The sequence below is a fragment of the Epinephelus lanceolatus genome, chromosome 1 (genome assembly GCF_041903045.1).
Source record: "Epinephelus lanceolatus isolate andai-2023 chromosome 1, ASM4190304v1, whole genome shotgun sequence".
NCBI lineage: Eukaryota > Metazoa > Chordata > Actinopteri > Perciformes > Serranidae > Epinephelus > Epinephelus lanceolatus.
In genome coordinates this window covers 30,452,355-30,469,483 of record NC_135734.1, presented here as the reverse complement: position 1 = coordinate 30,469,483, position 17,129 = coordinate 30,452,355, and the positions used below count along the sequence as shown (strand labels likewise).

Here is a 17,129-nt window from a genome sequence, read left to right as displayed (position 1 = left end):
TGGAAAATAATTTAAAAATTAAAAATTATTTGAATAAATGTATTTGACATTTTATTCTTAAATAAATAAATAATAATAATGATATAAGAAGAAGATTTTATTATTATTATTATTATTATTATTATTATTATTATTATTGTCAGATTGGTCATGAAAACAGTTAAAAATGTCTACCTAAAACATTCAAGAGACCAAGGGGACATCATCAAATTGTTTGACAGAAAATAAGTAAGTAAACAGATAGATAAATGAATAATCATTAATCTATAATATATGACAAAGAAATGGAGCAAATCCTCCCACTTGAGAAGCTGAAAGTATGAAGTATAATTCAGAGAGATTCTGAAATAAATGTATTTAAAATTCAAATGTATGTACATTTATTGAAATTACTTTAAAAAAATTAAAATAAAACTGTTAAAGAAATTATTATTCAGTCCCCCTTATATTGGCCATGTTAAACCGTGTTAATCGTGCTTTACTTTAATATGTTTATTCAATTTCAGTCATCTTTACTGATCTGTTTGCGGGTGTGTCCTTGTCCCACTGATGTGTCCCCAGAGGAAGTTCACCTGGGCGGCACTAGGACCGAGCGGAGAACAGGTCACAGACGCACTTTACAAGCAGCAGAGGGGAGGTTTCAATACGGCTGGAATTTGAACAAAGTTCCTGATAAATAGCCCACATTGTTATCTGTTATCTAAAACAATACGCTTTGTGTTTTTAAAAGCAGAAACCTCTCTTAAACAGGGCGCCATTTGTCGCGTCTATGTCTCCTTCCTCTGTGATCTTCCTGAAAACACCTGCGTGATTCAGGTAACTCACCGGTGGAGAGAGGGAAGTTCTTTGGCACTGAGCGGCGACAAGGTAAGGCCTCTTCCAGATCACCTCCACCATGTAGCACCATGAGACCACTATCAGATGAGCCAGAGCTGTAGAAGGCTTTATCTTAATGAGGTGTTGGATCAGAGCTGTGTCCAGATAAGTTTGTAGTGGCTGCTGTGAGGGGACGGGTCCTCCCTCTCAGGTCCCTTCCTACTTTACACACAATAAAGGCGCTGGCTGCACACAGGCTGAAGGACGGACACCCTCCTGTAATGTTTCACCAGTTAAACAGCCTACATGTTACCTGTACAGTTCCCTAACAGCAGCAGTGATCAGGTGAGTGTTACAGCAGAGGAGAGGCTGTTGTTTTAGTGCTGTAAATGTCCTGATGTTGAACAGGACACACCCGTCCAGTCTGTAACGTGCAGAGCAGCTCAGGGTTTGTGTGTTAATGTTAGGAAGAAAGCAGCCATTGGAAAGGACACAGAAGGTCAGCATGCAGCCTGACAGAATCACAGAGCAGGACACTGTGATGATGGTGGTACGGCACATGTTGGTTCTCTTGGCACATCAGTATCAGCATATACTGTATCTGTGTGTGTGTGTGTGTGTGTGTGTGTGTGTGTGTGTGTGTGTGTGTATCTGTGAAGTCGAGCAGGAAATCAGGCTCCTAAATGGCAAAGTAAAACACAGAAATCATAAATACAGTATTAATTCAGTGAGTAAGGTATTAAAGTAGGGATGCTCTGATCCAACAGAGTCCATGACCTCATCTATACTGAGAGGAACGCTCATCCAATAGCAGTGCTCCTTGTTTCACATATGTAAAATAGATATCCTTGGAGTCATCTGTATGCAAAGTAACCTGAGGTCAGGAGTAAATGTAGTGTACAGACAAGAATCCAACAATTAAATACATATTACGATACAGGGGTTATGATCCAATGTGTTGTGGTGTTTTGTAAGCAAGGCAATATAATGGCATTTTAGGAGAACTGTTATGGTAGGCTATAACACACTATAATGCAATGTTTAAATTTGTATGCAGTCAGAAGAGTGAGATCTGCGTTTGTATCCAACATGGCTCTCCTTTCTGTGCAGTCCAAGCAAAAGACTTAACAATCTGCAAGAATCAGTAAAAATAAGTATATAAAAATGGACGATTCTTTATGTAAACTAATTGAGAAAATGTTAAAAAGACGTTAAAAATCAATGTAATTTTTGATAATCAGTACAGTACCATAAATCGCAACAGTTATGTTTATCAATATTTTCTTAAATATGCCGCTAAACACTGAGTCTGTGAGCCACCATGACTGAATGAATGTACCTAAGAGCAGAATTTTATGATGACATCGACAAAGAAACTGTATTTAATATGGGTCAGTCATGTCAGAGCTGATATTTGATCCGTTTAATTAAGTCAGCACTTGCCTCAGTTCTGCCTATGGGCTTGATGCGTGAATGTGCACTAAGTCTCACACACTTACAGAATGGGCTGGGTAATATGGCTGAAATCAACATCATAATTAGAATGTTTTCCCAAAATGAAATACACGTGCAAAATAACCTATAAAATCATTATCAGTTTGATGTTTAATGCAGTTAACTGTATTTTTATGTTACGCACAGCGCAACCTTATTTTCTTGATGGGGAATCATGGCAGTGTCTCTTGGCATAAGTTTATATAACAAACAGTTTCTCAGGGTGACAACTGATCCTCGACTTTACCGTTATACTCACAACTGTCCCACTTAAAACATCGATAGGAAGAAACTAAAATTTCTTTAAGGACAAGGAGACATGGAAAAGCAACTTGTATAAATGTTACACATGAACAACTATACTAGATAAAGTGCTGTGAATGATAATAAAATTATTTGGATGTGAGTTATAATAATAGTCAAGTCAAGTTAATTTATGAAGCACATTTTATACGAAAGCGTAAACTCAATGTGCTTAAGATACATCATACATGACAAACAGGACATAAAAAAAACATAAGAGAAGGTATTATCACTATCATTAGTCTTAAAAAAGGGAGATAATAACAATAATAATATTAATTCTTAAAACAAACAAAAAATACACTTAAAAGCTTGTGAAAAGAGATATGTTTTTAAGTTTGCTTCTAAAAGAGAACACTGTTGTTGCAGAGCGTAGTTCATGTGGAGCTGTGTGACAGGAGAAAAAGTTTGAGGCACTCCATTAGGCTCAAGACATAGAAAACCTACATCTATCAGAATGCCCTGCACCGCACCAGGGGTCTCATTTATTTAAAAAAAAAAATGTGTAGGATCCATACTAAAAATGTAAGTTTGAACAAAAACCTCACCATCTGCATCACCAATTTCCTGTCTCCAAAATGTTTGTCAGCATGGGTCAGAGTTTCTCCCATCAAGTCTGTTTTTGTAGCTCACATCGTTTGCGTTGGAAGTGGCGTACGCCTCTTTCAGGTCTTGTTTTGTGCGTACGCAGGGTTTATAAATGAGACCCCAGATCAGTAAGCACTGCTGGTGGGTGACGTAATCGAGCTTCGCTGTTTTGACACAGAAAACAATATGGCGGCGGGCCAGTAACAGAGAACCTTGACTTACAGTTTAGCAGTAAGCAGTTTCTGGAAACATTTTAGGTGTGAAATAGGCAGAATATTGGTTCATATTTTATCAGTGCTGCTTAGTTTTACTGTTTTTTTCAGCCTCTGTTTTTACAATACAGGAAACAGTCCCACTTCCTGTTCTCATACTACAGCCAAACAGTGCACTAAAATATGTTTCTGAAAACATTTTAGGCGAGAAATAGGCCCTAGAGCCAGCAAAAATCCGCTGGATGATGCGTTAGATCTGAGAGATGAGCAGGAAGATCTGAGTGCTGCTAAGATGGAGGGAAGTTTACCACAGTTCATTTACATATACTACCCACAGTCATGATACAACACTGGTTGAAAATTGGCAGAGTATCTCTTTAATTAATTTAAACATCATTTTGTAAAATAGTGACATGATATGATCAATAGACAATCAAATATAATAATATCGAATTATCACCCAGCACTACTCTGTTTATTCAGTGAGTTAAAGTACTTTAATTGAGTTTCACTCACAGTTGAGATTTAACATGTACACCAAATTGCCAAGTGTCATTGTTCAAACAGACGCAGTGTGTGGGCCGTCATTACAATGCCAGAGAGCCATTTAATAGATGTCCGTGGGAAACACCTGCTTCAGCATCACAAGAAAAGCACTGTGATGCCGGTGCCAGTGTATCAGTAACATATTCCACAGACCATGATAAAAAGGACAATCAATTATTTGATTGTCCTCCCAGTCATTAGCTCTCCCTCATACGCACAGAGCATTCAGGACCCCTTTGTTAACAGCAGCGGCTCTCCCTGCCCATCCCATCACGTCTTTGTCAGAACAAGAGGACTGAAGCTTAATTGCAGGGTGTGCTTTGTGCGAAGGGATGGACAAATTAATTTGCATTTAAGCACATTGATGACATGTTTTAAATACTTTGTCCTTTAAATCATAAACTAAAATGCCATCACTTCATGTGTCGACACTGTTTGTCTTGTCCTGAGAGTAGAGCAGCAGGTGGTGGCTCCATAGTGATGGGTGCAGGAAGTTTGAACTGGTTTACTCACTTTAATTTATGATGTACATACAACAGATTTAACTTTTTTTTTTTTGACTCTGTGTTTTATGAGATGCATTTCCATGGCAAATCCACAGATTACAGAATTTAAAGTACAACCCCAATTCCAAGACAGTTGGGACGCTGACTAAAATGTCAGTAAAAGCAGAATGCAGTGATTTGTGAATCCCATTTGACCCATATTCAGTTGAATACAGTAAAAGACAAGATACTTAGTGTCCAAACTGATTAACTTTATTGTTTTTGTAAAATATACACCCATGCCTTTGATGCCTGAAACACCTTAAAACATAGTTTGTACAAGAGCAACAACATACTGGAAAAGCTGTCGAATACTCTCAAAACACCGGTTTGTAATATTTCACAGGTAAGCAGGCTAACTGGTAACAAATTAAAGTATCATGATTGGGTATGAGAGGGGCTTCCTTGCAAGGCTCAATTGTTCTCAAGTGAGGAACTGTGTGGGAAAATGGTCCAGCAGTGTAATACCAGCGTTTCTGGACTCACAATTGCAAAGAGTTCATGGATTTCACCATCTACAGTTCATTATATCATCAAAAGATTCAGAGAATCTGGAGAACTCTCTGCATGTAACAGGCAAAGCTGCAAACCAACATTAAATGCCCCATGACCTTTAACCCCTCAGGCTGCACTACATTTAAAACCAGTATGATTATATAAAGGATATTACCACACGGGCTCAGGAACACTTCGGAAAACCATTTTCAGTTTGTCACTGCATCTTCAAATGCAAGTGAAGACTCTAACATGCAAAGTGAAAACCAAATATCAGCAACATCCAGAAATGCCGCCAGTCGCTCTGGGCCTGAGCTCATCTGAGATGGATGTGGAAAAGTGTGCTGTGGTCTTATGAGTCCACATTTGAAATTGTTTTTGGAAAACACTGACATCACTGACGTCCTTTGAGCCAAAGAGGAAAAGGACCATCCAGATTGTTACCAGCACAAAGTCCAAAAGCCAGCATCCGTGATGGTATCGGGGTGTGTTGGTGCCCAGGGCATTGTGGGTAACTTGCACATCTGTTGAGGCACATACAGATTTTGGAGCAACATATGCTGCTGTTCAGAAAACGTGTTTTTCAGCAAGACAATGACAGCAACACACTCTGCACAAGTTCATAGTAAAAAAAAGTGTGGGTACTAGAGTGGCCTGCCTGCAGTCCAGACCTGTCTCCCACTGAACATGTGCAGCACATTATAAAGCACAAAATATGACAACAAAGACCCCTGACTGTTGAGTCATATATCAAACAAAATGGGAATGAATTTCAGTTTGAAAATAATCGTCAGTTCCCAAACTGACGATTATGCTTGTGCTTGTTGCACACATCAAATTCATAATGGGCGTATATTAAGTTTATCAGTTTGAACATTAAACATCTTGTCTTTGTACTGTATTCAATTGAATATACGTCAATTAAGGTTTGCAAAGCATTGCATTCTGTTTTTATTTACATTTTACACAGCATCCCAACTTTTTGGAAGTCAGGGTTGAATAACTGTAAGTATACTTTAAAACCCTCCAGCACAGTTCATATTGGCACACTGGAATGGATCTGGCAATAATTACATACTGTAAGACAGCACAAACTGTCATTGTATGTGCTTACCCTTAGGCAAATTTTTTGAAGTGTTGGTATGACTACAATGGTTTATTGAACTTTTAAAGGAGCTGTGTGTGACATTTAGAACATTAATATAGCAACAGGAAACTATTTGCTGTGTAAAGATAAAGTGAAGTCATGGCAGCCTGAGCAGAAAATAAAGCAACACACCCTCTGTGTGTTTAAATCTGAGCTTTTGTGTTCTAAACTGTGGAAGATAGGCCGGTTGCATGCACATGGTAGTGTGTGTGTGAGTTCCTGTGAGTGTGTTCCACTGACTGGGTAATGGCTGCCATTCTGTATTGTCCTCATACAGTGATTGATAACTGCGTACCAACCCACGGTGATGGGATGGTGTCGTTGTTGAAGTGTAATGCCCTCCCTCCAGACCCCCCCTTGGATAACACTGTTGTTTCTGTCAGCACTGTTAGCATCATTAGCTGCTAGCTGCCAGCTCAGCCACCTCTATGGATGAGAACTCTGTGCAGACAATCCCGGCTCAGACTCTGAATCTTATGCTCTGAATGGCCCATACAGCACTACCACAGGTACAAAAAGACTCAACTAACAAGTGCCTACTTTATGTCTTGTATTTCCAGCTAACTCCCTCGTCATTCATGTCGCCTCAAGTATTTGCCCTAAAATTTACACTAATATGCGATGAATAGAGATGACAAATTTCAGTCTCAGACAAGCCTTCAGTAATGAGTTTGCTGTTTCAAATGTTTTATTTGTTTCTGTTCTGTGCATACAACTTAGTTTTACTTTGTTTGCAATGTGAAACAAGAATGGGCAGCATAAGAAGATAAACGTAACACTTACACATTCTGATGTTTATATACTGTAGATCACAAGTCACCTGTTAAATGGATAGTTATGACGTGTCATTTATTCAGCTGGCATTGTTCATTTGTTTAAAATCAGTGATGGTTACCTGCTTGACAGGTGCATTGGAAAGTGAAGTCATGCAAAAGGAAGTGTTCACTTCCTGCACACTGTGAGCACCAGGTTTGTTCACAATGCAACAGGTGGTCTCAGACATTTTGGTAAGCCAGGTGGATCCAACAAATTAAACTGTAAAGCATTATTTATGGTGTTACACAATTCCATATAGTATTATTTGAGATATTCAAATCCCACAATATAATAACAGAGTTAGATCATGTATGATAAATACTTTTCTTCTGCCTTTCTCAGTCCTTTGAGCTGCATTTTGTGCACAAAAGGTGCCGTTTAAATAGCATTTATTATAGTTTTTTATGTTGCCCAGTCGGCACGGTGGTGTGGTGGTTAGCACTCTCGCCTCACAGCAAGAGGGCTGCCCGTTCGATCCCGGGCGTTCTGTGTGGAGTTTGCATGTTCTCCCCGTGTCAGCGTGGGTTCTCTCCGGGCACTCCGGCTTCCTCCCACAGTCCAAAGACATGCAGACTGGGGACTAGGTTAATTGATAACTCTAAATTGTCCATAGGTGTGAATGTGAGCGTGAATGGTTGTTTGTCTCTATGTGTCAGCCCTGCGATAGTCTGGCGACCTGTCCAGGGTGTACCCCGCCTCTCACCCAATGTCAGCTGGGATAGGCTCCAGCCCCCCCGCGACCCTCAAGAGGATGAAGCGGTTAGAAGATGAATGAATGAATGAATGTTGCCCAGTTCTAATGTAAATTATAGGAGTTCAGGATTGAAATGTAAATGTAAAAATAGTTGTAGTCTGAACAGCTTTTCTTGCTTTCACAAGAATTTGTTTGGTATCTCAGGATTGTATTTTCCTGTGTCGTTTGCAGCTTGGCTGTGACTGAAGGATTTTTGGGTTTAATACTGATTTTCGTAGAAAGAATCGGACAGGCTTGTTTTATTGTTGCTTCATTGATTTTTCTCCACTTATTTTTAGACCACAATTATATATTAATTATCATTTTACATTCAAATCAGCATATTGAAGAGTGTAAATCCCACCCCACAGACATATTTGTTAATATTACACTGTTTTAAATGCACAAATTCAAGAAACTGACAGGATTACATTTGATTGAAATTGTATTTATATGATTTTATGTGACAAAATTGATTGATTTAATGATTGAATGATTTTTACAGAATTTTATAGAAAAACTTTTGACAGGCAATAATTTATAAAAGAGCACCATTTCATATTGCAACCCACAGTATAGTGTATGATCCACTTAATGGCTCAGTACCGCAGTGCTACTGATGCAGCAGGGTGTCTCAGGGCACATTGTTAAAAATGTGGTCAAGGTGTTCAAACATTTAAGCTCACAGAGTACACATTTTTTTGTTGGTTGCTTATAACTACAAAATGTGGATTGTTAAAGAGAGGAAAAGTTTCTCTCTCTGTTGCTGAGCCAGAGCCTGAGCCATCTTTCCTTGCCATAAATGTGAGTGTGTGGACTAGAGTGTGGTGGTCGAAAGGCTTTTAATGATTTATTTGGTGCACAGCAGCACCTTTAATACCAGTGTAGCATTTTATGAACACTGACACACAACCTCAACATTGTTGGTGAACAGGTCTTAATCCAGATGCAGCACTTTTACAACCACGGTCTGTATTTCTAATGAATACTTCCTGCATGATAACATTATTTGAACATGTTTCACAGCACTTGACTCAGGCTTCAGTTTACACAACAACAGTTGCCACACAACTCACTTCACTAGAGGCAATCTGTAATGCTACAAAAACAGTGGTTCCCAAACTGGTGGGTCAGGAACAGGATCAGGAATCCTTGTAACGAGGATAAAAATGTTTAAAGTAGGATAGGATTTAGGGCCTGTGTTCACATAACTTTTTTTCTTCAGCAGAAAAGCGGTCCCAGGGCACTGGGAAGCGCTTTATCCCTGTTCTTCATAAAAAAAGAAGCTCTCCCAGCACTTCGTCTTTAAATGACTGGCTGCACATGGGTTTTGTTTCTATGCCAACAATTTCTTGACATTAACATTAGCAGGGTAGCTAATGCAATGCTATGTCAACAGAGCGTTGATTATACAGTTAACAAGCTTACAGCAGTACAGTGATAAAAGCACAACACTCACCAGCAACATCCAGTGTCCATGGGCCGATCTGGTCCCACAAATGGGCTCTTCTATCTTTGTTGTGACAGTTAGACAGTAGCCAAGCTAAAGGACCAACATGACATCACCAACGCCTTTCTGAAAATTTCAGAGATTTTCAACTGGAAGCGCTCGGGGTGGCCGCACAAAACAGGCAGAGCGCTCTGAAAAATTTGCACTTTTTCTCTACCTGGCCGTGGACACTCTTTTCATTGGGAACAGTTGAAAAAAGTTACCAGCACTGAGAAAAAAATGCTATGTAGACACAGGCCCTTATGTGGATATATTTACAGAAATAGAATATAATATTCATAACCATGTTTTCATTTATTTATAATCACCTGAAAATAAGAATTGTTGTGTTTTTGTTACCTTAGATTAAGCCATTTATATTTACATATGGAGCGGGCCTCTTTAGGGTTGGATATCGTTTGGGGTTTTTCCAGATACCGGTGCTAAAATGTTAGTTTTACAACAGTACGGGTATTGAAACTGTACCTGAACTGACACTCTTTGAAAAGTAAAGCACAATATGATGGCTAACAACATGAAAGAAGTGCTTTTTTATTGCAAAGGCAAATTTAAACTTGAAATTTGAACATAAACTTACATAAAAAACAAAACCTTACTCATCTACAATTAACACTAAATAATAGTAACTCATTATTTAAATTTTTATTAATTTTTAAGACAAAAAAAAAAACACAGACACACACACACACACCCACAAACACCAAAATTAACATAGACTTAACAAAGACAGCGTCATTCCTTCAACATAAACAGCAGAGCTCATAGTATATGTTTCAAAAGTGTTTTGCTAACTTAGGAGAGCCTCAGTAGCCAGATGTTTCTCTATTGTCTGTTAAGCAGTAGCTGACATTCACCACTATGAGAACAGATGGTCAGCCTTATAGTCCACCTACAGTGAGCCCGGTCAGGTTCCAGTGGGATGCTAAGTCTGCTTGCTAACGTCAGGGCTAACCCCTTTAATCAGCAGGTGACAGGCAAGACACAAGAACTTGGCTGCGGTTTCAAGGAGCTGTAGCATTTATTCACTGACAAATGGCCTTAACTGTACACACAGTGAACTGCCACAGTAAACTTAACACCCTCTCAGCTGCACACTCCCTACGCACACATTCTGGCACCATAAGTGCTGCCAAACAGAACATAAAACAGATTTGGGGGATTGTAACTTTGAAGTTCACTGTTTTATTGTGAGAATTTGTGAAAAGGGGGGGTCTCATCCAGGTTTGATATATACAGTGAGGTGTGTTTACTTACAGAGAACCAGTTGCATGAACATTACAGTACAAGTACAGTTCAAACATCACACACCGCCTCTCTGACACAGTCTCAAAACTAGACAAAAAACCCCATACTTTACAGAAGTAGCAGTTTTGCAGGATTGTTGTAATGACTTACAATAAATTATACATTATACATATTTTGCGTTATTTCTGGGACACATTTATACAAGATCCACTGTGTTTTATTGTATACTTCACAATAAGTGTTGAGTAGTATATTATCATACCATGGACATTTTTGTGTCGCTCCATTCTTTGAGTGTGAGTCACTCCCCTCAGTGATTCTGTCTCTCAGTCCGTCATGTTAAGACGTGTGGAGCTTCCTCTGCACTTGTTTACTTATAACCTGTTTTCTTGTTAACCTGCTCTCTCGCTCCTGTTGCTCAAAATGTAGCAGCCTCTCAGCGTTTTTATGCAAACCGTAAATGAAGTCATTCATTCTCAGATGCAGCCAGATTTAGTTCAGTGGCAATCAAAAGCGTGATGCTGAAATTCAGTCAGGACAGGCTTTAATTGTTGCAGCAGTAAAACATTTTTTAGTTTGGGGATGTGGCTCCGCTCAGGAACAAATCTGAGCAAGCCTGATATGCAGAGGAAACAAGCTCCTGTGGAGCCTGAGATGTAGATTTGAATGAATATGAACACACATTGAAAGACACATTCACAACTCACATGCTGTAAAACAAATGCTGTAATGCCTGAGGCAGGCAGTGGTGTGGAAGGAAGGGCGTCACATGTTTAAAAAGCTCTTGTAGACTAACTTGTGTTTTGGGGCTTGACTTGACATGTAAAAACATAAAACAATTATCAGATGGACCTTGTAGTGTTAGAAATAGGTCTCAGTGGTTACTTGCAATTGATGGTATATGAACCATGTAACAGTAGTGGATTAGTTGACTTGTCAGTTGACAGAATATTATCAGCAACCTTTTTGCAAGCTAAAACAGGAAACATTTGCTGTTTTCTGTTTCTCCTTCTTTCTTTTATGTATCACTGTAAACTGAATATCTTTGGGTTTTGGGAGTGTCAACTGGACAAAACAAGACATAAGAAGATGTCACCTTGGGGTGTGGGAAACTGTTTTCCCATTTTCTGACAATTTATAGACAAAATAATTACTCAGGTAATCAAGAATATATGAGGCTTCATTCAAACATTACCTGATGGCTGATTATGATAGTATAGTCTAAGGGCTGCTGTGGACCTGCGTCACTTAGGGCAACAACAAAGTTTGTCTTGGCTGCGTCCGTTCAATAGACTAACAAGAAAGGACAGCAGAGGAGAAACCCACACACCAATGCAGCTGGTGCTGGACAGCAACAAGAAGGTCTATACGCTGAGATCACACACCCTTAGCTCTAATACCAACATGGGCAATGTTAGACCCATCCAGGCCATGCTCTTTTTATGCATCCATGTACTCAGTATGATTACTAAGCATAAAAGATAAAATCAGATATTTTCAAACAGAGACATTTGTGGTTTCAAATAAGCAAGGAGTTTGCATGTTCTCCCTGTGTCAGTGTGGGTTTTCTCTGGGTACTCCAGCGTCCTCCCACAGTCAAAGACATGCAGGTTAATTGGGGACCCTAAACTGACCATATGTGAGTGAATGAGTATGTGAGTGTGAATGGTTGTCTGTCTCTATGTGTCAGCCCTGTGATAGTCTGGTGACCTGTCCAGGGTGTACCCCACCTCTCACTCAGTGTCAGCTGGGATAGGCTCTAGCCCCTCTGCAACCCCTAGCAGGATAAGCAGTTACAGAAAATTAATGAATTAATGATTTGTAAACTGCACTAAACAAAAACCTTTTGTCAGTCCAGCCAAAAGGAATTATGGACTGTTGACAAAATCAACAGTCCACCTTCAGTGAGCCCGGTCGGGTTCCAGTGGGATGCTAAGTCTGCTTGCTAATGTCAGGGCTAACCCCTTTAATCAGCAGGTGACAGGCAAGACACAGGAACTTGGCTGGGGTTTCAAGGAGCTGTAGCATTTATTCACTGACAAATGGCCTTAACTGTACACACAGTGAACTGCCACAGTAAACTTAACACCCTCTCAGCTGCACACTCCCTACGCACACATTCTGGCACCGAAATGAGGCATCAAATCTGCGTTTTGATTCAGCCTATTAGGTACTGGTTGTATGGGAACCCAGCCTTAGTCCTCTTCCACAGAGTCCGCCACATTGCTCTACAGTAGCCCAGAACAGACAAACCAAACACTTGGATCAGACAGGGCCATTCACTTTTTCACATCGGCTACCGCAGTTCTCTTACTCGCTTGGCACATTGGAGAAGTGCCATTTGGTTGCAATCTGCAACCTCACCACTAGATGCCACTAAATCCTCCACACTTGACCTTTAAACATTTGTCTGTTAAGTTACTACATATTGCTGAATGGTGACTGAGCCACTGAGGAAAGCCCTTCTAATTGCAGTATTAGGAACTTAACTTTGTGTCTGTGATGACATTCCCAGGAAAAATCACAGGCGGCACTAAGTCATTAGTAATCCGCACCAAAACATACATACATGCACACACTCTCACACATTATCTATGCTGTGATCACACTTTCTTCTCGCCAGCCGTAGGCCTCATAAAAAAACAGACATAAATAAATTCACCAGCCTGGTTTCAAGCCTTAAACTATGCCAACAGACACATTGCAATTACCACTTATCGCCATTGCTAACTTACCTGTTTTCTATTTGTTGTAATGCTTGCTTCAACCCACTTAGTCATTATATCCACATTATTGATGATTATTGATCAAAAATCTTGTTTTAATGTTTTCTGGAAAAAAAAACAAAAAAACCCAAACAACAACAATAATCATCCCTGCAACTTTATCGCATCAGAGAGGCTATCTGGTCAGAAATATTGTTATGTTTGATTTTGTCTCCCAGTCCTAGCATTAATGAAAAATAAAAAATATCAAGATTTATATCGTGTATCGCGATATAGACGAAAAATATTGTGATATCATTTTCAGGACATATTGCCCAGCCCTACTTCAGAGCATTGCTTAACCCTTTATAGTGTGACGTGGCCGGTACCAATATATAACATTGGTCATTTAGTTTCATATAATGCCAGTATCTACTCTAAAATTTTAGAACTGAGCCTGTTACAGCAGGGTCTATTTCCTAGCCTGCCTAACTCCTCACCTTTGCCACATTAAGCTTCTGACTGTCACAATAACTGCTGGGGGTGAGGGCGGTATCAGATGAGAAGCTGAAATGTTGAAATGCCTGTTGTCACACAGCAGCAGAAACCAAGCTCCCTGTTCACCACATGAGTTTGTATAACAGCCAGTAAAATAAGGCAGTTGTGCTCAATGGAAGTACAGCATGTCTACGATTACTAGGTTACTACGATCTATCATTACAGTGTGACAGCTTCATGGTTTGTGTCTCCTCTCACTGTATTGGCAGGTCCTCCAGCAGGGATGTGTTCCAGTCGGGGTATATGCGGCGGCAACGACCGTCCCAACAGATCCTCCAACTCAGAGGGTGCTGGTTCAGGTGCTCACTATGCCCTGTGCGCCCTGGGAGTGGGACTCATTGCTCTGGGTATTGTCATGATTGTGTGGACTGTGATACCGATGGACGGTGAGGCCTCAGGCGGCTCCCCCACTTCGTCGGGCAACACCACCACGGGGCCTGACGGTGCTGAGAACGAGGATGAAAAGGACAACAAAAAGTCTGCAACAGTGGCTATGGTGTTGGTTGGAGTCGGGGCGGCCATGTTGCTTTTATCAATTTTCCTCGGTGTGAGGAGCAAGAGGGCACGACGCAACAGAAGAAACCAGCCAGTTGCAGTAGGAGTCCCCTTCATGAACCATGTGCCAGGGGAGGATGAGGAGGCGTGAGTGATGGCTTCTTGTCTTTGTTTTAAAGTCTGATTTCGAAACATTTCAACCTGGAATATTTAAAGCCACTTTGTTTTTCTGGATTTTACTGGAAACAGCAAAATTAGTAATCCTGCTTAATGAGACAGCCTGAATTATTGGAACATGATGTGATAGTTTGAAGTCCAGCCGAGAAACAAAGATCCTGATTTATTATGAAAGGTGTTATGGTGAGCAAAATTATTTAAAAATTCCCTCAAGGGCTGGTAGAGACCAAAAACAGAGCTAAAACCAGTGCTTGAAATGGGCCAGTTTTCAATTGTATGCTGTACTGGCACTTCTACATCTACTCTTTTGTGTGCGCCGTGACTTTTTCTTGTGCACCAGCTCATCTCACAAGTTGACAGTTCTCTTTTTGGCCCTCTCCATATCTAGTTTTCTTGGCGATTCGTAATGGTCCCAGACAAACTGCATTATCCAGGGGGCGCTACATTATGCTTACCTGTTAACGTTCACACCTGCCTGCTTTTGTATGTCAGCTGCTAGTCTAACTAGTGTTACATTAGACTCCAATAATGTTGACCTGGCTCCAAACAGCAACACAAAGAACACCATAAGAGTCAGAAGATGACCAGCAGAGTTTTGAAAGTCAAATTTTATTACTAAGAGCAGATCAAGGGGCCAGCAAGCTAATGCCAGTGCCACTACTAGGACTCCTAAGAGTCATGATGTTTGCATCAGCCCACAAAACCCTCTCCCATACACAGACCAACATGTGTACAAGGGAAGCACCAGCACCTGTTTTTTTTTTCTACTTCGAACACTGGCTAAAACAGAGTGAGTATTGGACTTAGATTTTCCGGGTGGATACAAACATGGTTTCAAAACTATGTTGCACTGCATTTGCAGGATGTGAAAATATTAAACCATTTGCCAACCTCTTAATCAACATAAAAAGTGATATGTCAGTGTTGTATTGACATCTTGTTTCCACTTCCCCTGAGTGGCAAAAACAAGTTATTTCAGCTTTAAAGTTTGATTATTTTCTCACCGAGGTTCACCTCTTCATCCTTTTTGCAGTGCTTCAGATCCAACCACGTACAACGTGCCGAGCTACGATGAGGTCGTTGGCAGTGACACCTACCCAGTCCGCAATAGCAACCTTCGCCAGAGCACCTCCCAGCTGCCGTCCTACGAGGATATCATAGCTGCTGTGGAAAACGAGGGAGCAGGCTCCACTGACAATGCCACAGAGGTCACCCCTCTTAATGATGCCGCACCAGCTCCGGCTCAACCTGCTGCTGAGCCCGAGGCTGACCATGCTGCCCTCCAGCCAAACCCCAGCCTGCCCACTCGCAGCGCCAGCCGGGCCAGCCGTTTACTGCGGCCTCTCCGGGTGAGGAGGATCAAGTCAGACAAACTGCACCTGAAAGACTTCCGCCTCCAAATCCGCAGCCCCACACAGAATCCAGTGACCATTGAACCCATCACTCCGCCACCACAGTACGACAATAAGATGCCTGAATTGATGCCTACTCCCGATGAATAAAAAATATCTGTGTTAAATGGACTAATGATAACATTTCTGAAAACCCATTTTCAAGGTTGGTATTAAGTAGGTTAAATGTGGCTGCGAGCAGCGTGAGGGAGGCCGTGCAGACGCACTCCTGAAATGAGAACATTGTCTTCACTACTAAAGCTTGTGATCAGCATATTTATTTTGTTGTAAAGCATAATTAAGTCTGTGTGAAAGGATCAGCTGTCAAGATATTGTTGTAGACAAATATGGGACAGCCTTTCACTTTTATTCAACAACAGTGTGTGTTGTAACGGACAGAAACCTGAACTCATATATGTTTTCACCTTAGCAGGAATTCTTAATGTTGCTGTATGTTGATGCTGATTAGTTGTGAAAAAGTTTGAACCATGTTGTGATTGAGAAGGGGGAAAAGGGAAACTGATTAACTGGGAGATTTTAAAGGTATTAAGTATAAGAAGCATTGGATGTGCAACCTTTTGGGGATTTGTAACCCTGAAGAAAGAGAGAAGAGGCCAGAAAATGTTTGACATATCACCCGTTTGTTTTTGAGTTCTTTTTGTAAGTTGTTTTTAAACCTGTTGTCTTTAACAAACTGCCTCCTGAAAATGAAAATGCCATCTGTGTGATGCCCAGTGTGAACTGTAAAATACTGAAAACACTGGGAACAAATCAGAGAAAAACTATTGGATATTCTGGTTTCGGATGTGACATTAAATGACTAATTAAATGTTTCATGGGACTTTTATAAGTGTTAAGATGTTTAAACTATCCTGTGTGATGTCTGTGTAAAAAGTGGTGAATAAATGGTTTTCTATTTCATTTAGGATCATGTCAAAATGTTTATATTTTTGTCGCAAAATGTCCCTGAAATTGAGTTGCATTGTTGTATGTTTAATTCCTCAAACATTATCAAACATATCTCGTTAGAATCAGTAAAAGTAAGACTCTCAAACACACAGATTAATGAAACTGCTCATTCTTGTGATGATTTTTCTTGCTGTAAGATTGACAAAGCTGTATTTATTTCAAAAGAGATAAATACTGTGTTTGTGCTTTCAGTTAATAAAATCTAACTGTAGATGTTTGCTTTGATCTGTTTTATATTGTGTCACCTTTTCAAACTCCTTTTTGGACGCTCATCAGTTTCCATCACGTTTATTAACTAGCATTTAGCGCCCTCTAGTGGTTAAGGGAAGACCAAACCACGTTGATTCAAAGTTGTTCAGCTGATAGTTATTTGCCAGGAAACAA

General features: G+C 40.2%; 1 protein-coding gene across 1 annotated transcript; it reads left to right on the top strand.

The window, feature by feature from the left end:
• The first annotated feature begins 599 nt into the window (after window positions 1–599).
• Window positions 600–16,963, top strand: tmem51b (transmembrane protein 51b). Its single transcript, XM_033625617.2, has 3 exons — window positions 600–867; window positions 13,923–14,355; window positions 15,419–16,963. The coding sequence occupies exons 2-3, from the start codon at window positions 13,937–13,939 to the stop codon at window positions 15,885–15,887; spliced, it is 888 nt and encodes a 295-aa protein (XP_033481508.1). The 5' UTR covers window positions 600–867; window positions 13,923–13,936; the 3' UTR covers window positions 15,888–16,963.
• The last annotated feature ends 166 nt before the right edge of the window (window positions 16,964–17,129 follow it).

Bases quoted from the DNA above. Each gene is read 5' to 3' on its own strand.
- tmem51b (XM_033625617.2), top strand. From the start codon at position 13,937: ATGTGTTCCAGTCGGGGTATATGCGGCGGCAACGACCGTCCCAACAGA. The intron at 14,356-15,418 runs GTGAGTGATGGC...TCCTTTTTGCAG, and splicing joins CCAGGGGAGGATGAGGAGGC to TGCTTCAGATCCAACCACGT.